The sequence below is a fragment of the Rhinatrema bivittatum genome, chromosome 7 (genome assembly GCF_901001135.1).
Source record: "Rhinatrema bivittatum chromosome 7, aRhiBiv1.1, whole genome shotgun sequence".
Classification (NCBI taxonomy): domain Eukaryota; kingdom Metazoa; phylum Chordata; class Amphibia; order Gymnophiona; family Rhinatrematidae; genus Rhinatrema; species Rhinatrema bivittatum.
The window spans coordinates 181,119,439-181,144,404 of record NC_042621.1 but is presented as its reverse complement, the minus strand read 5'-3'; the positions used below and the strand labels follow the sequence as shown (position 1 = coordinate 181,144,404).

At 45.6% G+C, this 24,966-nt stretch overlaps 1 protein-coding gene across 7 annotated transcripts in view; it reads left to right on the top strand.

The window, feature by feature from the left end:
• The window catches only part of TUBGCP2 (tubulin gamma complex associated protein 2), a 158,751-nt gene that overhangs the window by 107,087 nt on the left and 26,698 nt on the right, over nucleotides 1–24,966 (top strand). For all 7 annotated transcript variants that reach the window (XM_029609584.1, XM_029609587.1, XM_029609585.1 and 4 more), the window contains 4 exons: nucleotides 8,107–8,235; nucleotides 9,393–9,513; nucleotides 22,053–22,196; nucleotides 23,501–23,629. In XM_029609584.1, the coding sequence (XP_029465444.1) occupies nucleotides 8,107–8,235; nucleotides 9,393–9,513; nucleotides 22,053–22,196; nucleotides 23,501–23,629 (523 nt within the window). The remainder of the gene's footprint in view (nucleotides 1–8,106; nucleotides 8,236–9,392; nucleotides 9,514–22,052; nucleotides 22,197–23,500; nucleotides 23,630–24,966) is intronic.

Sequence of the window (24,966 nt, the reverse complement as noted above, 5' to 3'; positions counted from 1 at the left end):
AGGAGTGGACCAAGATCACTTCAGACCAGTGGGTTCTCTCGGTGATAAGATACAGCTACACATTAGATTTTTCATGCCGTCCGCGCCCACAGTTTCTGATATCTCCTTGCGGGGAAGCCGCAAAGTGTGGGGCGGTAAAGCAGACCTTGCAGTGTCTTCGCAACCTCGGCGCCATTGTACCGGTTCCCCGGTTCGCTCAACGTCAAGGACGTTACTCCATTTATTTCATCGTGCCAAAACAAAGAGGGGTCCTTCCAGCCCATTCTCGATTTAAAGCGGGTCAGTAATTGTGTCAGTTCGGCAGGGGGAGTTTCTGGCCTCTCTGGATCTGACGGAGGCGTATTTGCATGTAGGGATCCAAGCGGATCACCAGAAGTTTCTACGGTTTGCTGTTTTGGGTCAGCATTACCAGTTTCAAGATCTGCCCTTCAGCCTTGCTACAGCCCCAGGACGTTTACCAAAATCATGGTAGTAGTTGCAGCGCAGCTCTGCAGAGAGGGGATGTTGGTGCATCCGTATTTGGACGATTGGCTGATTCGGGCAAAATCAGAGGTTCTTTGTCAGTAAGCGATCCAGCAGGTACTACAGTGTTGACTACACTTGGCTGGGTGGTACACATGGCCAAGAGTCATCTTGTCCCTTCCCAGTCCTTGGAAGTTTTGGGAGCTTTGTTAGACACCCAGCAGTGGAGAGTTTTCCTAGCCTCCGACCGAGTGGGCAAATTGCAAGGGCAAGTGCGGGCGTTACTCTCCAAGCATCCTCTGACTGTTTGGGATTACTTGCAGGTTCTCGGTTCCATGACTTCTACTCTGGAATTGGTCCCCTGGGTTTTCGCTCACTTGCGGCCTTTGCAATCAGCTTTGCTCTCCCGTTGGAACCCTGTTTCCGAACAGTTTTACTGACCTTTACTGTTGACAGAGTCTGCTCGGTCCAGCCTGGATTGGTGGCTAGTGTCAGACAATTTGACCCAGGGAGTTCCCCTGGTTGTTCCTGACTGGACAATGGTCACCACGGATGCCAGCGTGTCCGTTTGGGGAGCAGTTGGTCTTCGAAAATCGGTAAATAGAAACATAGAAATGACAACAGAAGAAGACCAATCGGCCCATCCAGTCTGCCCAGCAAGCTTCGCACTTTTTTTTTCTTCTCATGCTTATCTGTTTCTCTTGGCTCTTAGTAACATTTTGGTTCTATTTCCCTTCCACCCCCACCATTAATGTAGAGAGTAGTGTTGGAACTGCATCTAAGTGAAATATCTAGCTTAATTAGTTAGGGGTAGTAACCGCCGCAATAAGCAAGCTTACACCCATGCTTATTTGTTTACCCAGACTATATAATTCAGTCCTTGTTGGTTGTTCTCTGTATATAGATCCACTTTTCTTCATTCCCCCTGCGGTTGAAGCAGAGAGCTATGCTGGATATGCGTGAAGTATCAGTCTTTCTCCCCTGCCGTTGAAGCAGAGAGCTATGCTGGATATGCATTGAAAGTGAAGTATCAGACTTATTTGGTTTGGGGTAGTAACCTCCGTAACAAGCAAGCTACTCCCTGCTTTTTTGTGAATGCAGATCCTTTTTTCCACATTTCCTCTTGCCGTTGAAGCTTAGAGCAATGATGGAGTCGCATTAACCGTGTGTGTTAACTGTGGTTCCCGAAGGAGGCGCGATGGTCCATAAATTGCCTGGAGATCAGGGCAGTACAGCTGGCCTTGCAGGCCTTCCTCCCAATCTTCAAGGGGAAGTCGGTCAGGGTAGTGTCCGCAATGCAACCACGCTGGCTTATATCAATCACCAGGGAGGTACCAAGAGCCGTCCAGTGGCGGCGGAGGCTCGTCTGTTGATTGGCTGGGCAGAGCGGATTCTGCTCAGCATTGCAGCATCCCACATAGCAGGGGTCAACAACGTACACACGGATTTTCTAAATCAACATCATCTAGATCCCGGAGAGTGGGAACTGGTGGACAAGGCTTTTCAACTCATCTGCGACAGGTGGGGGAACACCTTGCATGGACCTGATGGTGACGTTCAAAAATGCCAAGGCCCTGCACTTCTATGCCCGCCAAATGGATATGGGAGCAGAAGGGGTGGATGCCCTAGTGCTGCCATGGCCATCAACGATACTGCTTTACGTCTTCCTTCCTTGGCCTCTGATCGGCAAGGTGCTCAGGCGGGTAGAGGCTCACCCGTCCGAAGTGACCCTGGTGGCTCCCAAGTGGCCGCACCATCCGTGGTTCGCGGATCTGGTAAACCTGGCGGTAGAGGGTCTTCTGCAGTTTCCGTGTCTGCTGAATCTTCTTCATCAGGGGCCCATATATTTCGACCAGGTCAATCGCTTCTGTCTTGCGGCATGGCTTTTGAGAGGCGGTGTCTAAAAAGCAGGGGATATTCGGATGCAGTGGTGGCTACTCTGATGCGATCGCGTAAGTCTTCCACTTCTCTGTCTTACGTCCGAGTTTGGAAGGTCTGAGTCCTGGTGTGTAACCCGGGAGGTGGAGCCCACTCAGGCGTCCGTATTGGATGTCTTAGGTTTACTTCAGGATGGGCTAGCTAAAGGTTTATCATGCAGTTCCTTGAAACTGCATGTGGCAGCTTTGGGTTGTTTGCACGGTTCTATTGGGGGGTTACCGTTGGCTGTGCATCCTGATGTTTCTCGTTTCCTTCGAGGGGCGACACATTTACGTCCTCTAGTACATCATCCCTGTCCGTCTTGGAATCTAAATTTGGTTCTTTCCGCTTTGTGCACTGCTCCGTTTGAACCTTTATCTCTGGTCACACTAAAGGACCTTACATTGAAAGTGGTATTCTTGGTGGCGATTTCCTCGGCTCATAGAGTTTCTGAACTTCAGTCTCTGTCCTGTCGTGAGCCCTTCTTGAGGATTTCGGATTCTGGTGTTTCCTTGCGAACGGTTCCATCTTTTCTCCCAAAGGTGGTTTCCGCTTTTCATTTGAATCAATCGGTGGAGCTTCCGTCCTTTTCAGATCTGGTTAGGTCAGATCCCCTTTCTAAGGACTTGAAGTTGGATGTGCGCAGGATCTTGCTCCGTTATCTTGAAGTCACTAATGATTTTCGAGTTTCCGATCATCTGTTTGTTCTCTGGAGTGGTCCGAAAAGAGGTAATATGGTATTCAAGACCACCATTGCTCGGTGGCTCAAGGAGGCGATAAATTCCGCATATTTATTATGAGGTAAGCCTTTACCGATAGGTGTACGGGCGCATTCTACACATTCTCAAGCGGCTTCCTGGACTGAATGCTCTCACATTTCGCCGAAGGAGATTTGTAGAGCGGCTACATGGAAATCCTTGCATACGTTTGCACGGCATTACCGACTGGATGTTCAGGCTCCAGATATGGGACATTTTGGAGAAGTTGTGCTCAGAGCGGGCCTCTCCAGATCCCATCCCAGGTAGGTGAAGCTCTGGTATATCCCAGGAGTCTGGACTGATCCGGTACATACAGGGAAAAGAAAATTGGTTCTTACCTGATAATTTTCGTTCCTGTAGTACCACGGATCAGTCCAGAGTCCCGCCTGATTGCTGTAGAGTGGTAAAGGAGAGTCCGCTTCTTTCTGTATTTGTTTATTCTTCAGGTCTGCAGATTATTCTTGTTAACCTGGTTGATGAACGTGGTTCGCAGTTGGAGGTTAGTGATCCAGTTTGGTTTATGAATCCTGTATATAGTTAGTTTGGTTTGGTTACCATTCTGCTTTGACAATATATAATTCTGGCAGACTGTGGGCGGCACCTAGGTATATAAGGCAGAGTCTGTCGAAACTTGCTCTGTCTCCGTCTGCTGGAAGGGAGGCAAAACCCAGGAGTTTGGACCGATCCGTGGTACTACAGGAACGAAAATTATCAGGTAAGAACCAATGTTCTTTTAACACTTTGGGACTCAAGGGGTAAGGATTAAGTGACAGAGCTTACATTTTGTTGACTTTTATGGCCCATGAGGGGCTTGAAGGTCAGGATGGGGATGGTCCACTGGGACCACCAAGAATTTTTGCAAACACATTGGAGGGAGAGGGCCTCATGCCTCTTTAACACATTGAGCCCTGAGGATCACAGACATTTATTGCACGCTACCACGGTCGGGGACATGTGAAGTTTCTGGCTGTGGCAACGTGAAAATTGTCTTGCGCAATTTTGCTATGAATGCTAATGAGCTCAGAGCACAAATGGTCCTCTAAACCTGGGATTAGTACATCAAGAGTTAAAAGAAAATGAGCATTAGTAGTAAATTTAATATTGAGATGATGTCAACACACTCTCGCAAGTTACCCGACTAAATGATAACATTTGAATATTTTGGGCACTTAACCAGCTAAACTTTGCCAATATTTCATTATCCAGCTAAAATTTAACTGGATAGCATAGGGGCATTTCTGGGAGGTGTTACATTAGTTGGCTAAGTTATCCAGCTACCTCTGATATTCAGACTTATCCTGCTAACTCTGGTCTCTCCAAAAAACTGTACTGAAGTTAGCTGGATAAAGTTATCCAGCTATCTTTAAGATGGCCAGATATATTCAATATTGCGACTGCACTACTAATTAATTAATTAATTTAGATTTTATATTCCGCTTTTCGGCACTTCAAAGTGTACATCAAGGCGGATTACATTCAGGTATTATAGGTATTTCCCTATCCCCACAGGGCTTACAAACTATTTTTCTACCTGAGGCAACTGAGGGTAAAGTGACTTGCCCAAGGTCACAAGGAGCGACAGTGGGATTTGAAGCCTGGTTTCCCTAGGTTGTAGCCCACTGCTCTTAACCAATAGGCTACTCCTCCACTCCACTACTAAATATTCCTCCAAAGTTAGCCGGAAACATTTTCCCCTGGATGCACTAAGCCACAATGTTTTTTTGTGGGAGGGGTCCCACTATTGCTGGAGGTTTGCCATGATTGTGGGGGCCCTCCCCTGAAAAAGCATTGCAGCTGTATGATGCATTCTTTTATCTCGCAGCCACACTGGATAAAAAAAACATAGCGAGCAGCCTTTTAACACGATGGTAGCTCCAATCTCATGGGTCCGCCATTACCTTAAACTGGGAAACTGGCCCAAAAAAAAAAAAAATTACGGGCAACTAGGGAGGTTGAGCAGGGGTCAGTGCTGACCCCAGTCTCAACAGGGTCTGCCAGTCAAGGCAACCCCAACTCCCCAAAATGTAAATTAAAAAAAAGGAGCTGTGCGGTTGTTTCCCTGGCCCTCCGCTGCCCCCACCCCCCCCAAGTGAGTGACAGACCTCCCTGATTTAAAAAGTTCCCAGGCCCCACCCTAAACCCCTGAAATGAGAAAAATAAAAGTTGTGTTCTGGTCTCCTGTCCGCATCCCCAATACCTAAAAACAGAGCCTGCCTCTGGGCCGGGTGCCTCCTTGCACCTGGTCTGGTCAGCGCCATTTTCCAAAATGGCGCTGACCTGATCTTGCCCCACCCATGTGACTGGGGTAAGATCCAGGGATCACGTTATAACACGCATTAGAACCCTAACGCAGCTTGATGCAGTCCGGCTGGTGACTGAATATTACCCCCTTAGTTTATTTTGCTTTCTTTATGTAGACATATTTTTTTTTTGGCAGGGCTCATATCAAGAAAAATGCATTTTCTTGGCCTTTTCTTTCTGTAGTTTTCCATTTTGCCTGGAGCTTGGTGTCTCAAATCCACATTCTATGCTCTGATAGTCTCTTTTTCAGCCATCTTGTACTAATAGGCAGATTGGATTGACCAATCATCACTGCAAAGATATATAAGAAGATGAGAAATGTAATTTTATTTTTATTTATTTATATAAAAATGTTTCTATTCAGTCTATAACAGAAAATGTGCTAGGCGGATTGCAACAATAATACAAACAGTAAAATGATATATTAATACTGCCAAGCCCAGCATCCTGCCTCCGATAATGACCAAACCAGATCGCAGGTACTCTGCAGGGATCCCAAAGAATAGATCCAATCCTTATTGCTCATAAATAACCAGGGAAAAGCAATGACTTTTCCAACTCTAAATGGCTAATAATGGTTTATGGACTTTTCCTCCAGGATTGTATCTAAACCCTTTTTAAACCCAGCTACACTAACTGCGTTTACCACCTCCTTTGGCAACAAATTCCAAGTTTAATTGTGTGCTGAGTGAAAAAATACTTGCTCCAAGTTGTTTTAAATATGCTGTTAACTTCATGAAGAGTCCTTAGGCCTAGAACTATTTAAAAACTATTAATAACCACTCTCTGTGTACCCACGTACTCAAGATTTTTTAGACCTCTGTCATATTGCTGTCATAATGCCTTGGTGCAACTGCAATTGTGAACATAAAAGGATTTCGAAGTATTGTCCAAAAGAGTATATGATGTTGTAACTCTGGGGAGGGTAGTTTTATGACTTTCTAACTACTGGTATTTTATACTCGCTCTTGGTCCCTGAAGCAGACGAATATCGTCAAAACACTGCCAGTGTCAGGCAAATGGCTTAACTCTATTGTGAGGAATTCAGGACCATTGAGAAATGATCAGTCCTCTCTTTTATTCTTTAGCCAGTTAGCAATCCACAATAGGTCATTGCCTCCTTTCCCTTGGCTTTTTAATTTCCCAATGAGTCTTTCATGAGGGACCCTGCCAGATGCCTTCTGAATATCCAGATCAGCTGACTCTCTCTTGCGAACATGTTCAAAAGAATCTAACAGATTTGTAAGGCAAGATTTCCCTTTCCTAAATCCATGTTGGCTCTACCTTATTAGTCTGTATCTTTTCAGATGGCCAGAAATTCTGTTCTTCAGACTTATGAAATAACCTCCAATTCTCCTCAGCCGATCAGCCCAACTCATATGCTCGTGTTAGAGTCCCTTCACTTATCTTTTGAAAATGCGGTATGGAAATGCCACTGGTCTTGAATTCCTCAAAATAGAGTTAAGCCATTTGCCTGACACTGGCAGTGTTTTGACGATATACATCTGCTTCAGGGACCAAGAGTGAGTATAAAATACCACTAGTTAGAAAGTCAAAAAACTACCCTTCCCAGAGTTACATCATCATTAAAAATTCAACTTACTTGCCTAGCATAATGTCTCCTTCTAACTGCCATATGTGCTGTCAGGCAGCATTCGCGCTGCCTGCTCGGGTATTGACCAATCCCCTTCCTTCCCAGAAATGAGGTCCATCTGCTGTCATGTCTCAGCGATTAATCCGATTCATTAAATTGGGTCATAATCTCCCTTTAGATCCGGTGTTTGAGAGCTCATTGTGCTTACTACTTCTCTTTCACGTCCGCATGTTGTTACAAAGATAGAAAGTATTCTCTCATGTCCACTCCCTCCGCGTATAAAGGGTGGGTCACTACCAATAAGATCAATTATAGTAACATAGACCGTGTGTGATTGCCGATTTGATCGTATAATGTTGTAAACATAGTCCCTTAGCGCGGAGACCTCATAAAACTCTTGAAACCTCATCCAACGCTAATGCTGACTTTGGAAGTGACAAAAAAATAGATCTTTTTGCCATCTGCTGAGTACTTGTGACTCAGTTTGGCCACTGAGTTTATGGATCTTGGTCTGACATAACATGGTGTTTATTTAGCTCTGTGCTAGGGTGAGTAATCTCTCTTCATTAACATTGAAAGGACAAGGATTTTTACAGTAAAAAGTCTTTGTCATCAAGAATCAGGGAGAAGGGCATGTGTGGAAGATAAATTCCCTGCACAGTGGTTAAGCCAGGATGGGAAAAGATATCCAGCAAGTTATATAAGATACAAATGATCTTTTAGTAAATTGTATATCTCTCAAAGCAGGAGACTATGGGGAATCAACATAAGAATCTGAATGTTCCTGTGGGCTTCTTTTATTTTGAAAAAGTAATGCTGATTACATTTCAAAAATAATGTTGGTACATTATATAATGTAATCCTCATTACCATTCCAGAAAAAAAGGACTGCACAGGAACATCCAGATTCTTATGTTAATTCCCCCATAGTCTCATGCTTGAACAAATATAAAATACTTTATTGACCGCACATTTATAAAATATTCCTTATTGTAATTACCATCTTCTGCATTTGTTGTGAAATATCCCAGTCCCCTAATGGTTAATTCTATGTTTCTTTACCTTGTTCTTCAGGAAGGCTTTGACCCGGTACCAGATGCTATTCCGACACATGTTTTATTGCAAACACGTGGAAAGGCTTCTATGCAATGTTTGGATCAGCAATAAAGCTGCAAAGCAATGCTCTCTCCATTCTGCTAAATGGTGAGCTCCTTGTGAGAGCCGTGTCAAAACCGGTTGCACCGATTGCAAATTGGACACATCAAACCTTTTTTATTGAAATTCCTAATCTGATGAAAACAAGCATAGTTGGGCATGGGGGTTGTTTAACTGAGCATTGTTTGCTCACTTTTTAGCCCAGGGCTCCATAGAAATGAGAAAGCAGAGGCACTAGCGAGATTAAAGCAGAATGTGAGCAAATCGCATACAGTCTTCACTCCATTCCTCAGCCACAGCAATCCAGAGTAGCCCCTGCTATTTCAGTACTGTCACAACCCCATCTTTACCAGTCTATGCCAGTACAGCTTTATGCAGACCAATATTTCAGTACTGGCTCCACACACATTAACCCACTTTCATCCTATTGCCTTTTCTTTTTCTGCTATGAAAATCTCTTATGCAAATTGCCATTTGTATATGTGGTGGTTTTGGGTCTTGTGGATAAATATTCCATAGCAAATGGGCTGAGACTAAAACTGGTTTCACCTAGGAATAGGTCCTGGGAAAGATTCTGATACCAGGGGTGGAAGGCTAGCGCTGTAACTCACCGCACCATTTGAGCCTTTCTAATTCTAATCTTTTTTTTTTTTTCTCAATAGTGTGTGTATACAGAGAGATTTATTTACAGGTGCCTATTTTCCTAGAGAAAACTGGCTTGATAAAATCGTGTCTGACCTTCTTCACCCACACCAATAACTTTTGAACCATTCATCCAATTTCAATTAAATTTCTGCCACAGGTGGTAGAGCATATAGCAATATTTGGCTCATACTTTTCATGTTCCTGGACACCTAACTCTTAGGATCTCTTCCTTTCACTTTTCTATAGGGAAACAGACTTAGATCAGTTGAAATCTCAGGGAAGCTAGAGCACTTTAAGACATCAAGTATATGTAAAGCTGCTTTGTCATTGGTTTGTATCTGTGGTCACTAGCATTCTCCATACTGTCTAATGTTCAATGATGAACTTCAGAAGCACACATAATCAATATTATTATAATCATATGCACATTGTGAACCAAAAAGGGAAACTAGGCTTCATGACGTGTTCACACATCTGTTTAAGAGTAACAAATGTGTCTTCATACTTACAAATCATGACATAAAGAAGCAAGATATTTATTGATTTTGGTTCAATCTCAGGTTTGCTGGTGCTTTCACTCTAAGGCAGCGAATGCTAAATTTTGTGCAGAATATCCAGTATTACATGATGTTTGAAGTGATGGAACCAACATGGCATAGCCTGGAGAAAAATCTGAAATTGGTGAGGTCTTAGAACATTTCCACTCTTGCATGTTACAGCGATGTTTTTCAGATCTGGAATCAATGTATTGTGCAACACATCATTGCTTGGTGAGGCTCCCCATGTGAAGCAGCTGAACATACTGATATTCGGGTTTTTGTTAAATTTTAAATGAAAGAATAGAAATTTCTATTCATGCATGCACAAAACTGATAAGCCCATTTTGTATCAGCCATTTTTGCTGTACTTCCATTTCAGCCTTGTTAGAACATCCACTAATCATGGGAGTAACTGGGCAGCTTTCAAGAACATTAAAATCATGTTCCCAGATTAGTGGGGGTTATTCTTCTAAGGGTTCTCAGAGTGTTTAAAAGTAAGTCTTTTTTTAAAAACTGCCAAGGTGTGTTTATCAATTCGTCCCTCCCTCATGTTTCAAATGGGAAGAATCTGCCAAATCTGGGTTATAGTGCCTTGTCTCTTCCTTCATGGCTATCTGAGGTGCGGGAGGTCCTTAATTTGGTTGCCTCATTTCCTTCCCACTGGTAACCCAGCCATGCAGGAACAGTCTTCTGTCTTAAGAGACATGGCCCTAATTTCCATTGGAACCCACAAAAAACGCACTTTTGAGCCAGACAGTAGGTGTGTCTCTAATGATGGCAGGGGCTCCTTCCTTCCTGGAGTCTGACCATTGCACCTCCAGCATCACCTTGCATCAGCCAGCCTAAGAAGCAGAGTCTGTGAATTAAATCCTGGTCTCCCATACTACAGCTGAATCAGAGGGCCAGACTGACCAGATTAATTTTTATCTGCCACCAATGCAGTCTTGTGTTCCTGGAAATTAGCCCTTTCTAATACTTTATTAGTATGTTCTTGGAACTCAGTTAATTCTTTAACTATGGTATTTTTTTTCTCCTAATTCATGTTTCCTGTTCATACCCAGATCAGTTCAGATGCATTGGCTTTTCATCCCTACCAGCAGATGGAGGCAGAGAACAAAACTTCATTGACACTGTATATAACATTCAGGCCGATGCAACATAGTGTGCTCGGCTGAGCGCATGGCTTTACACACGCTTAGACATGAATCCAAAACTCCTCATGCAATAAGGGGATTAGCACGTTCAAAACACGTGTCCAAACCAGCTCATAGCTAATAGAGTTCATCACATGTAAAGTCATGCTGATAAGGCTATTAGCTTTTACACCCCAATGCAAAACATTGCCGTGCGGCCATGGTGCCCATTTTAACACTGGAAATTTAATGCCTACCTGGGAGCAGGCATTAAAGCATGCAGCGCTAAAGTATGATTAAAAAAAACAAAACAAAAAACCCCAAAAATTATTGCTTTCTGCGATACTAAATAGAAGGAACCACAGAAAGCAGAATTATGTCCCGCTCAAGGGCTTAACATAGCATATGGAACTAATGCCCAGGACAATACATAAGTCCGCAATCCATTTGATGAGTTTTTTATTCTTTACTATATTAATCTTATCTTAGTTTTTAAGTCTGTTTTTAGTTTCTACTATGAATAGTTTTAACTATTTTATTATTTTATTGATGTTTTATTGTATTTATTCTTTTTCCTACTGTTATTTATTAGCTGTATCATATAAACCGTAAAGATAGCACCTTGTGTTCTGAACAATGGTATATAAGAATTGCATAAATAAAATAAATAAATAACAAAAAAAAATCCTGTTTTCTGTGTTCCTCATAGAAAGCAGCATCCCCAAGGTCCGGTTGGCATTGAATGAAGGAGTGAATACATTAATATTAAGTGTCGGGCATTTGATATTAATTTATTCACTTCTTCACTTCCTGCCGATTGACACATTCACTATCACATGTCAGTGAAAGGATCAATCCCCTTTTAGAAGGCTGTCCTGAACAGGGATTGGTCCTTTTCACTGACAAGTGTCTGTGAAAAGGACCAATCAGGAACAGCCGTGCTGATGGTGGAGAGGGAGCTCTGGCCAGGCTGTTCTAGATGCACAGCCACTTCTTGTTGGCGCCCGATACAGAGCACTAGGGATGCACAAATTAACCATTGCATGTCCCTTTTAGCACGGCGGCTCATTTGCCAATTGCATCAAGTTCCCAGGACAGATAGATGTGCCCGCGTTCCAAAAAAAGTACACTCAGTTTGGACACATTTTTTTTATGCACGGATATTGCATTGGCCTGATAGTGTGCCACCTGCAGTCTCTCAGTATTTCTTTGTCTCCAGCAGAGGTGCAAAACCTGCAGTCTGAGAATTAAAAAAAAAAGTTAGAAAAGATAGAAATTTCAGAAGAGTGCAGACAAAGAGGCTCCCAATGTGTTAGGTGCCTGGTGGGACCATACCTTTGGTGTAGCAGGACAAGCAGAGGATTGGTGACCCTGAGATGACTCGCCCAGAGTTGTTGGGGAACTGAAAGCAGATGGCCTGGCTCCCTCGTCTTCTCTGTGGACATTCTTCCTTCCTGAATTCCAACAGAGCTTACTTCAGGAAAGTATCTCTTGATTTTCGGGCTTGCTGGCTGGGATTTTTTGAGAGGAGGTCTGCCTCTTTTTAAAAAAAAAAAAAAAAAAAAAAAAAGTGAAACCAAAAAACAGGCAGACCCACGAGGCACGGGTGAGCCATTGGGGAAGGAAGAAGCAGAGGGCTGCAGATTTGACCAGGGGAACAGACCGAGAGCAGTGCAAAGAGGCTCAGGAGAGTCTCAGAGCAGCGCATGCAGCAGTAGTTGGGGCCATGGTCCGGTATGGGAGCATCAGATGAGCATGGGAAAAGTTGCCGCGCACGTGGAGAGAAGTGATTGCAACTTAGTGCGGCAGGGCTGTGCAGCAGATATTCCTCTGGGAGGAGGGAAATTCTGCAGTGACCACAGCATCCTTGGTGAGCAAGAGAGCTACCAGGTCGTGTGATCAGACAAGCTGGGCCTCTCTGAAGACATGGGAGGGGCAGCCAGTTTGCCTGCACATGCAGCAGGGCAGGCTGAGTTGGGAGAAGGAAAGGATTCCCCTCCTCTGCTGTTCCTGATAGATCCATGCTTTGGTGGCATTCCAGATGGCTCCGGGGCAGCTGCAGATGCCTTGGATGGGGTATCAGAGGAGTTTTCCACTGACTTTGTGCTGCTTAAGCTGTCTAGCATGGAAAAGCACAGGCAGCAAGCAATCCCGGCCTTAGACAGTCCAGGAGCTGGCTAAGGTGGGCAGGCTTATCCCTCAGAGGTGGACATTAGGAAGCCTCCACCTACTTGGTCTGTAAGGACATTTTGGAAGTGGTTTGGAAGATTTAGATGATCCTGATGGGGCAGGGGATAAGGATCTGTCCGACTCTGAAGATGTACTGGTATCAGATGATTCAAAGGTGGAATGGCTGTTCTAGAAAGAGGATTTAAAGCCTCTGATTCCACATTTGCTGAAGGAACTTGGAAATAAGGTTCCTCTGGAAGAATCAGATCATGAAGGAATGGACCCAGTAATAGAGGGCTGAGAGGACTAGCGAAGGCTTTCCCTTTCCATAGATTGATAAAGAAATTAGTGGTCAGAAAGTGGGATACTCCGAAAGCTGGCTTGAAGGTGGGGAGAGCGATGTCCAAGTTGTACCAATTGCCTGAGGATGCAAAGAAGCTGCTGAAGCTCCTTAAAGTGGATGTTTCAATCTCTGCGGCGACTAGAAAGATCACCATTCCAGTGGCAGGAGCGGTTGCATTGAAGGATTCGCAGGATCAGAAATTAGAGATCCACCTCAAGAAGATGTTTGTTTGAGGTCTTGGCCTTAGGCATTCAGGCTGCGGTCTGCAGCAGTTTTATGCAGCGGGCTTGTTTGCGCTGGGTCCAGCATGCCCAGATGATGGGGACAGCACTCTTGGCCTCTGCCAGAGACGGGTATGGCCTATGCAGTGGACGCTCTGTATGATTCAATTCATATGTCCACCAGAATTATGGTGTTTGTGTTTCGCCCAAAGACTCCCGTGGCTACAGAACTGGTTGACAGATGTCTGGTCCAAATCTCAACTGGGTAATCTCCCTTTTAAAGTCAGCCTGTTTGGGGAGGACCTGAGCACCTGGTTAAATAGCTGGGGGAATCAAAGGGGCATATATTACCCAAGGATAAGCCTAAAAGAAGTAGGAAGAGCTTTTTGTCTCAATCCCAGTTTCAAGACACAAGAAGATACTGCCCCAACAAGGGCTTCTCTTCACTTCAGAGGCAAAAGTAGAGCAAGTCTCAGTCCTTTCGAGGTCCGTGAAGACTTGCACATGAAAACTCCAGGCAAGGGGCCAGGGAAAGCAAATCTGCGCAATGATGTGAGGCTGGTCCACTCTTCAATGGAAGCTTTCGGAGGGAGATCAACTTCTTTTATGAGGACTGGACCAAAATCACTAAGGATTAGTGGATTCTGGAAGTGATGAAAATGGCTAAGCATTAGAATTTGCTCACCCAGTCCGAGGCCTATATGAATTTTCTGTGCACTTCTTACGTCAAAAGAAAGGCAGTTTGCACCACATTGGATGGACTGCAGCATCTAGAAGCAATTCTTTTCCGCAGATAAGCAGGTTGAATTAGCCATGATATCTGGGAATGTTCCTCCAGTCTTCTAGGTGGCGGAGCTCCAAAGAGCACACAGATTTGAGCTCTGTGTGCCTGCCTGTGTACATCACCACGTGGCTCCCAGCCTGCCTCAGTCTTGTTCTTTCCGTGTTGCAGGCTGCACGCAGAGCTCTGTGTCTCTCGCTGCTACATTGTTTGGAACTGCAGGAATTAACTCCTCGTGGGCTCAAACAGCAAAGTGAAGATTCCAAGACCATCTGGGTTCAAATCTTGCCAGGGTGGCAAGATTATGTCAATAGCGGATGGACATACACTCTGTCTGCTTGGGGCCCGACCATGACCATGCCAACTGCAGGGACTGAGGTCGCATGTCCCCGAGAGCACGCAGGCAGAGAGCAGCAAAAATTCAAAAGCTGAAGGAAGCAGCAGCAACACCCCAGACTGCACAGTCTGCCCAGGGATCTACCCAGTCCTCTCCAGGTCCCAGCCGGGAACCCCTGAGAGAGAGAGAGAAGGAGAAGAGGGCCTGCTCAGTAAGACCCTCAGGCGATGAAAGAGCCCCGAGGAAACGCGCCCTAGTCACCTTAATGCAGGGAGCGTCTGAGGAGCAACTCCTCCATAGACCCAGGCAAGTTGCTGACGACACACACACAACGCATCGAAGCATAGACCCAAAGCAAGGCATCAGACCGACTCACATGTGTTGAAGAAGGGCCACCAGGAGGAGAAATCAAAGCGTCAAAGAGAATCACTTGATGAAGCTAGCCACTGACATACCAGCCCTCGTCGGGGACACCAGGCAGACCTCGCGGAACATGGGAGGCCTGCAGACCACTGGGTCCATGTACGGCAGATACGGGTTCGTCACCTACAACCTAGCCCCCAACTCTACATGGAGCCCCTGTCCCAGATTGGGAAGGGCTGTCAGATGTGGAGTTAGTCTGCTCAGGGGTCAATGGGATCATCCAAATCGTCCAAGATCTTCTCAGCCTGTCGTTGAGCTCAAGGCGAAGACAGAAGGGATCTCACCTACAAGAGTTGCTGGAGGAAAGGAATAAACTGGGTCCCCACGTACAGCATGAACTGATATGCTCAAGAGGCCCAGATTTGGACATTCTGTTAGAATGTCTTCCCAGAGGACCCCCCATGGAACTCCCTCGGGGAGCACAGGGCTCTCTGGCCGCATAGGCGATGACGCAGATATCATAAGTGCTTACGCATTTCTTGGCCTCGCTGGAACAATGCCGCAAGCAGGAGGCTCCAACCCCCTGCATACCACCATCCCCAACAAGGGAAGATATCTACCTGCTGAGCACGATTCCCCCACAGGAGGAGCCACAAGAAATATCTCCATACGAATCGCTCGCCTCATCACCGGACTCCACAACAGGGTACCTGTCAGATCCCCCAGAGGAACAGCCTCTGCCCATCTCCCCACCAGTAGACCTCTCCTATTCTAAATTTGTGGAGAAGGTGGGAAGTACCCTCAACGTCAAAACCAAGAAAGTGCCAGACTCTCTAGAGTGGAGGTTTTAAGGATCCTCAAGATTTTTGAGTCACCAGCGGAGCTGAACGCACTGCCTTTACACGCAGTTCTGGATGACTTGATAACCTGGGCATGGCAGTCTCCCTTCCTAGGGGTGGCAACCTCACGCAAAACAGACCTGAAATTCAGGTTGCGGGAGTCACCCTTTTACAGCATGGTGCAGCTTCCTCATGCCTCTATTGTGGTAGAATCCGCCATGAAGAGGGCAAAGAAACCCTGGCTGCACGCGTGTGCCCCTCTGGGGAAAGACAATAAGTATACGGACAGTTTTGCCAAGTGCACGTTCCAGGCCGCGATGCTGAATGTGAAGATTCAGTGCATCAATTTTACATCATCCAATACTTATACGAATGCCTTCAGTTGTTAAAGCCGGTGGTGATGGCTGCTGACCCGGATGGCAATCGTGTCCCCCCCCCCCCCCCCACACACACACACACAATTGCATACGATGGAGGAGAGACTGCACCATTTGCTTTGAAAGATCTATGAAGCAGTCGACATCTCAGCGAGGATTTCTGCAGGAGCTATCGTGGCCAGACGCCTGGCCTGGCTATGGGTGAGTGCCATCAGGAAAGATGTCCATGAGAAGCTTGCTGACCTTTCCTGCCTTCCCGATAATCTTTTTGGTGATAAGTTACGGAAGACAGTGACTCAATTAAAAGAAAAATGTTATGGTCCAGACTCTGACTTCCCCAGGAGAGCAACTGCTCGGGAGGAGATTTTATTCAACCCCTCGGAGGTTGCAGACGCAAACTCGCAGGGTAGGGCCTACCCTCTTTTTCACCCACAACCATACCAACCATCCAGGGAGCCGCAGCAATTCCAGAATCGTGCCCAACAACACAACCTGGGCCAGCAGTGGGCCTCTGAGGACCTAACCAGCTCCAAGCCCCAGCAAGGGTTTTAGGGGCAACTGGTCTATTGTCACCAGTACTGAAACCTCAAATAGACTCCCAGGATCAACACCACTGGGAGAAACTCATGCTCAAGACAGGAAAGAGCCATGAAACGCCTTGCGGGAGCACCACAAGCCATCGATTCACCTTCCGATCGGATCGGGGAATTGATCCCCATGTTGCATCTCTCCCAGGAGACTAGTGAAAACCACCTTCCAGGGGCAGATGGTCACCAGCGTACTGTGGGCAATACTGTTACTTCCAGTCCAATGGACATTGCTTTCAGTGCAGGACACCCCTGCCCACACTGAAACTGCCCCAAAGATCTACCATCAATCACTCGCATGCCTGGGCCCTGCCCCGGTTGTAGCAATCAACAAAGACAATAAGCAGGGAGAAGAAGCTCCAGGAACATAGCCTGCTACGGACATAAATTCCATGTACAGCGACACCAGGGGACTCAACAGCCCGAGAAGGACAAGCCGCTTCACCTCAGCAACTGTTGCCAGTCAGAGCTATGCCCGCAGCTCTGGGAGAGGCAGACCTGACCGGACCCCTGACACCTTCCCCGAGCAGAGCAAGGGCCACTCAAGGGGGGGGGGGGGCATGGGCTGCATTCTCTCTCTCCCTGTCCCATGGGTGATCAGGGGGGTAGAGAGGCACCCACCTACTCCTTTAGTCCATTGGGCGAACACAACTCCCGAGGCATGTCCGGATCCGACTGCCGAAAGACAGAAGGTTACAGCCGCCTCCACCAGCGGATAGCGTAGAAATTGAAAGGACAGTTCTAACACGCTTGGATCTACCACGATCAATTCAGGATGTACTAGTCTCCTTTAGGAAGCACTCAATTAGGAAGAACTACCATGCTAAGTTTGCCGAATACTCAAGGTGGTGCGGAGAGCAAGGACTTGACCCCTTATCATGCCCCCAGAGCGCCTGCTTCATTATCTTCATTCCTTATACCAAGCAGGCCTAGCGACTGGGTCAGTCAGAACATATAAGCATGATTGCAGCTTACCACCTACCTCAAGATGGCTGTCCAGTATCTTAATCTGGACTTGGAACAGTTGATGCTCCCACCCTTCCAACCTATGGACAGTAGTCACATGAGGTATCTCTCCTGGAAGGTCCTCTTTCTAGTGGCGCTCACTTCAGCAAGGAGAGTGAGTGAGCTACAAGCATTAGTCCATTATTCACCATACCTAGAGTTTTACCATGACAAAGTGACATTAAGGACTCGCCCATCATTTCTTCCCAAGGTAGTGTCAGCCTTCCACCTTAATCAGACAATCACGCTACCGACCTTCTTTCTGAAGCCACATCGATCGGAGGCAGAAAAACAGCTTCACATACTGGACTGCAAACATGGCCTAGGGTATTACAAACGGCGTATGCAGTCAAACTCCAGAGCCTCTCAACTATTTGTCTCTTTCAGCCCGAATGCCCCTGGACTTCCCATCACCAAAAGGACGTTGTCATTGTGAATTTCCTAGTGCATCGAGTTCTGTTACTATAAAAGAGCGGAAACCTTGTCTACCGCACCAAAGGCTCACCAGGTTAGAGCAATGGCAGCCTCTATGGCACACTTGTCTGAAGTGCCTATCCAGGACATTTGCAAAGCCACCACGTGGTTGTCATTACACACTTTCACGACATATACTGCCTCAACTAGCAAGCAACCGCAGATGCGGCAGTAGGTCGAGCCAATCTGCTGGTGGGAACAACAAAGGAGATGGTCCACAAAGGAGTGCCAGGTTGAACACACCCCCATGCAAGAACCGGAATGGACTACACGTCACCTCCAAAACCAGGAGATGCTCAGCTTTTCAGCTTGAGATTCCCCAGATATCATGGCTAATTCAACCTGATTATCTGCGGGGGGGAAAAGCAAATTTGCTTACCGTAAACGGTGTTTTCCATGGATAGTAGGGTGAATTAGCCATGCTAACCCACCCACCTCCCTGGACAATCACTGGATGGTGCACTTGCAAGCTTGGATAACAGACTGAGGCAGGCTGGGGAGCCACATGGTGATGTACACAGGCAGGCACACAGAACTCAACTCTGTGTGCTCTTTGGAGCTCCGCCACCTAGAAGACCGGAGGAACATTCCCAGATATGACTAATTCACCCTGCTATCCACAGAAAACACCATTTATGGTAAGTAAACCTGCTTTTCCCCTTACTCCTGAGGAGCAGTAAAGAGTAAATATTCCATCTATTTCATGATACCCAAGAAAGAGGGGAACGTATCTGCCCATTCTGGACCTGAGAAAGGTGAATACAGCTCTCGATGTGCAATGTTTTCGGATGGAAACTCTCTGTGGTGGATGATAGCAGCAGTGCCCAAGGGGGAGTATTTGGCATCACTAGATTTGACAGAAACTTATCTGCACATTCCTATCAGAACAAAACATCAGAAGTTCCTGAGATTCATGTTACTGGGAACCATTTTCAGGTGCTTCCCTTTTGGTTTGGCAATGGTACCGCAGACCTTCACCAAAGTGCAGGTGGTGATAGCTGCAGCTCTCTGGAAGAAAAGGATCCTAATTCACCCTTATCTGGACGACTGGCTTGTTCGCGCAAAGTCAGAGTCACAATGTCATCAGTTAGTTCAGCGGTTTATGTGGAGTTTGCACACACTAGTCTGGGTAGTGAACCTGGCAAAGAGCATTCTGGCTCCAACTCAGTCACTGGAGTATTTGGGAGCCCGCTTCAACATCAGAGTGGGCAAGGATTTTTAATGACAGTGATGAAACTCCAGACACAAGTCCACCACATATTGCAGCTTTCAGTGCCCAGAGTGTGGGATTATTTGCAGGTCCTGGGTTCTGAGCCATCTACACTGGATCTAGTACCGTGGGTATTCGCCACATGAGACTGCTCCAGAGGGCACTTTTGTCTCGCTGGAATCTACGGTCAGAGGAATTTCAGCTCCAGCTGCTGCTTGAAGGGGACTCTAGGACCAGTCTTTCAGGGTGGCTTTCTTGAGCCAGTTTAAGTGAGGAGTGGACCTGGAAGTCCCTGGATTAGGTGATGGTGACAACCAGTGCCAGCCTAAGAGGTTGGGGAGCCATTTCTGTAGGGCAGACAGCTCAGGGTTGGTGGTTAGAGGCATAAACGTTGTGGTCTATCAATCGTTTGGAGACCAGGATGGTTAGCATGACGTTGCTTGCCTTTCTGCCATGGTTGTGAGGTCAAGCAGTTCGAGTTCTGTCTGACAATGCAATGACAGTGGCTTACATCAATCGCCAGGGAGGAACCAAAAGTCGAATGGTGTCTCAAGTGGCCCAGATGCTGTTTCAGTGGACAGAACAGCATCTGGGGGCTCTGGCAGCATCCCATTTGACTGGGGTGGACAACGTGCAAGCAGATTTTTCTTAGCTGGCAGCTGTTAAGACCCCGGAGAATGAGAGCTGTCAGGAGAGACCATGGCTCTCATTCAGGCCAGATAGGGCAGCCCCCCTACTGGATTTGATGGCATCAAGACAGAACGCCAAGGCAAATTGCTTCTTCAGTTGCAGAAGAGAGGTCAGAGCAGACGGTCTAGATGCTTTGCTACTGCCGTGGCCAAAGGAGATTCTGCTATGTCTTCCCCCCCATGGCCCCTGATAGGAAGGCTATTATGCCGGGTAAAGAGGCATCTATGGAAGGTGGTTCACATGGTTCCAGAGTGGCTGTGTCAGCTGTGATTTGTGGATCTATTAAATCTTGCGGTGGACGGTCCCTTAGGGTAGGGGCATCTTCAAGGCTCACTTCATCAGGGACCAATCATCTTGGCACAGGCAGATCACGTTTGTCTTGTGACCTGGCTTTTGAAAGGCATCTTTCAAGAGTAAAGGGGTATTTGGAGGGGAGGTGATTGCCACTTTACTTCAGGCCTAGGAGACCTACTTCCCTGGCTTATGTGCAAGTCTGGAGAGTGTTCGAGATGTGGTGTCTCAAGGAAATTGAACTGACTCGAGCTTCAGTGTCCGAGATTCTGGTCTTTTTGCAGAGAGATCTGAAGAAAGGTTTTGCTTATAATTCTTTTTGAGTCCAAGTGGCAGCCTTAGGCTGTATTCGAGATAATGTTCATGGTGTATCAATAGCCTCACATCCAGATGTGGTCTGTTTTCTTAAAGGAGTAAAGCACTTATGTCCTCCGATTCAGAAAATGTGTCCTTCCTGGAATTTGAACTTGGTACTAAGAGTGCTCTGTGGTTGGCCATTCAAGCTGTCAAAACGGTTGTCACTAAAGATCTTACTCTGAAGATTGTATTTTTGGTAGCGATTTGCTCGACTAGGAGTATTTCAGAACTTCAGGCCTTGTCATGTTGAGATTCTTTTCTTCAGATCAGTGGGGATGGAGTATCGCTGGAGTATCCTTCCTTCTTGCTGAAGGTGGTTTCTTCCTTTCACTTCAGTCAAACAGTGGAGCTTCCTGAGTTCAGGAATTTGGATGTTGCAGATCTGCAAGCACGGGAACTTTAGTTGTTGGATGTTCGCCAGGCTCTGTTGCACTATCTCAAGGTTACTAATGCTTTCCATAGAACAGATCACCTCTTTGTTCTGTTTAGTGGGGCGAAGAAAGGATGTAAAGCGTCTAAGGCCACAATTGCTTAGTGGTTGAAGGGAGGCAATTGGGTCAGCATATATCTGCAGATTGTCAGATTTCTGAGAGGTTGTGGGCTTACTTGATCCGGATACAGGCGGCTTCCTGGGCAGAGTGTCAGTTGGTCTCCCCACATGAGATCTGTAGAGCTGTGATTTGGTCTTCGCTGCACACGTTCACCAGTTATAATCATCTGGATGTCAGAACATCAGAGGAAGTGCGTTTCGGACAGTGCTGTGAGCCAGTCTTTCATTTTCTTGCCACATTTAGAGCAGCTTGTGTACAGTCCATGTGTCTGGACTTATCTAGGTATGAACAGGAAAGGAAAATTGGTTCTTACCTGCTTATTTGCGTTCCTGCAATATCACAGATCAGTCCAGAGCCCCCCACCCTGTATGGAAAGACCATTCTCTTGTAAGAGTGTAAATAATGAAGAAAGGTGGATTTTTAGGTTGTCGTTTTGGGAAGTTTCATTCCCTGTTATTGATGACTGGATCCCAGTTTAGGGGCTCCACCTTTTCCCCTGCTCGTTTTCAAGTGAGGGGTTGAAGTTAGTTTTGAATTAGATTCATCTTGACTTGGGTACAGGTCAATACTGAGGGACTGCAGGTGGTACACTGTTGTATACAGTGTCAGTGAAGCTTTGTTCTCTGCCTTCATCTGCTGGTAGAGATGAAAAACCCATGTATCTGGACTAATCTGTGGTATTCCAGGAATGAAAATTAGCAGATAAGAACCAATTTTCCTTTATAAAACAGAACAGGGAAATATTTGTAGTTATCTTCTGCTAAACTACCTTCTCACTGGAAATTTTAAAATTAGCAGCAAATAAGTGGTACTTCTGCCTAAGCTCTATCCCACTGCAGCAGGTACCATTCTCTATCAAGATGATTTGCTGTTTTGAATTCTTTCATTTAAAAACCTCTGGTAACCCATTAATTTTTGAGACTGCTCAATGAATCTTGCATCCTCAATCACAGGCTTCCAACATTGATGAGGTTCTGAGCCACCACACCAGCTTCTTGGATAACTGCCTAAAGGACTGCATGTTAACCAACCCTGAGCTTCTGAAGATCTTTTCCAAGCTTATGTCAGTCTGTGTCATGTTCACAAACTGTATGCAGGTATGTCTTTCCACAGGACAAGGGAAGAAAACTCGTGTTGTTTCTTTCCTCTGTAATTAAAGCAGTTCGTCAGCCTGTGTTCTCTTAGCATTGCTTTTATCCACTGTGTTTAATTGCAGGACTGGCTTTACCATGTCCAGTGCCCATAGACAATTGGGAATGGGGGAAGAGTCTAACACACGCACCCCCGATTGCTCTTGTCCAAATACCCCTACCCTTCCCACCTCATCTTGGAGTCATCGTTGCAGCCCCTGGTGTCTTCCATATAAGCGATGGACCCTTAACAGCAACAACTTCAAGAATGGAGTTTAGTATGGGGCCTTTAAGCCCTTACATGCTCAGAGGCCCTATAGTGCCCTGCCCCCTCCTCCCATGGAAACCCGTGATAAGGATGGGGTGTCACGGGGCCCTGAGTGAGGGAGGGTTTACAGGCCTTCTGTTGAATTCCCTTCCTGAAGTTTCTGCTGCTGGCACCTGTATGAAGATAGTGATGCAACTTCAGGCCTGGATAAATGGCACAGCAAAGCATTGGCACTCTGCCTATGTAAATTTGGTGCCAGAAGCAGTTACCTAGGCCTAAATCCAGGCCTATATATTTGCTGCTTTAATGGGCTGTATACAGTATACAATGGAATACAACACAGATTTTGTTATCTCATAAATCAAATGTGTACTAATTTGTTGACCAGTGATGCCAATTGAATAGAGGAGCAGCTTTTCATATGTTGTCTACTAAAAGCTAAGGTTTTACTGTGATCAGTGGTATACATTAAAGATTTATTCACAGAGCTGTGAACAGGAAAATTCACGTACAAAAAATGCCTAATCAGACAAGCATAACAATAAAACATTAAAAACAAGTAATTAAAGGTCCACTAAACTAGGGAGAGTATACTTCCATAGCAGTAGAAACCAGAGTTGAGACTCAAAAACTTGGCCAAAACAGTCAGGTTTTACAACCCAGAGCCAGCCGCAATGTAAAATTGTGTAGCCTACTTGTATGGTTAGTCCCTCTAGAATACACATTGCTCTTCTATGGGCCTTTATAGTGCAATTTCCAGAGCACATTGCCTCACCTCCATTAATAGTCTTGTGCATATTTTTGTATTTGTAATTATAATGTGTTATGGTAGAAAAATGTATTGGTCTCATTTACGAATAGTGGCTTGCTTCTTGGTTATTACATCCCATGATGCTCTGCTAGTTCCATTAATGCACTGATGCAGGCACTGTGGTCTGATAATGCCCACCCACATGAACTTTGTGTCTCCATGTGTTTCCCTCTTTCAATTTTTAACACACAGCGGTTTACCCAGAGCATGAAGCTAGAGAATGAGATGGATCGTTTGACATTAGAGCATGGAACAATGATGGGCCCTCCAACTCAGACTGAACGTTTGGAGGAGACTATTAAAAAAAAGCTGACAACCAAGGTAAAACCTGCTTCTTTGGGAAATAAGGTTTATTAAAGTGTCCACATGAATAATGTCCATCTTTCATGTATCCGAGGCAACTCTGTGAGATGAAGTTACTTAATGGAGAGAAAACAAGAACCTGGCCAATGTAGGTTGGGATTTCAATTTTGAAAAATGGCTTGCTGAAAATATGTATGGCCTCCTCCACATTTATTACTTTTGACAAGATCTTAAACCTTTTCTGGGATAATAGAAGATGAGTATGTTTAGAAAAGCTATTTGCTCTTTAAAACAGAAAGGTGGGTTGAAGTGATAAGAGAAGAGAAACAAAGAGCAATGTGAAGTAAAAGGGTGTCGCCTACTGGCTTAGCCAGAGGAATGCTCTTGCAGCTCCATGGTAGAAGCCTCACTTTGGAATCTGAGGGCTATAGGTTCATTTCCTGAGATCCTCATTTGGAAAAATGAGAAATAGAGGCCAATACAGAGACCATATCATTAATAAACATACTTGCCATGTGGGAAGGCTCTATATTTGCTAATCTAAGTATGCCTCTAACTTTTTAATTTTTCCAAATGGGAATCTCAGGAAATGAATTTGCTGCCCTCAGATTCTAAAGTGAAGCTTCTACCATGGTGCTGCAGGAACATTTCTCTGGCTAAGCCACTTGGTGACCTCCCCTGTCTACTTCAGACCGCTGCTTGTTTCCCTTCCCTTATCAGTTCATACCACCTTTCTCCTGAATATTTTAGAGACCAATACAAAGACCATGTCACACAACCATTGCCTATAGATCTAGGCAAGGGTGGTGTGCAAGTGTTCTAAACATAGCAGAATGATGCAATTATTAAAATCTCTACATTGGCTACCCATTCAGGCACGGCTTCAATTCAAACTACTGACTTAACTTTCTGGGTAATGGGCCACCTCATTCACGAAGAAAATGAATTAGTATGCCCCCAACTTGCCAATTGCAGTCAAGTCAAGGGGTGTGTTATTGACTAGAGCTTAGGTTGGAAAAGAACTCTTTTTATTTAATTTAAAAATCTGTATGCCACTTACTTTAGGGTCTAAGTGGCTTACAGTTAAACAACATACATAATTGCATGCATAAATTTAGACAGACAAATCACAAGACAAAAAATACAACACTTTTAAAAGTTATATTCCATCTCATCCTGCTGCACCAGTCAGGTCCTGTACAGGTGGATTGAAACCCCCTACCAGCTTATAGAGGCAGACAACACTGTCTGTTTTCCTCACATGACATCATCACTACTTGGGGTGGTGCATCATAGGTAGAATCAAGTATTGTTTGATTCCACAGATGGTAGGACAGGGTGGTGCAGTAGAGTGA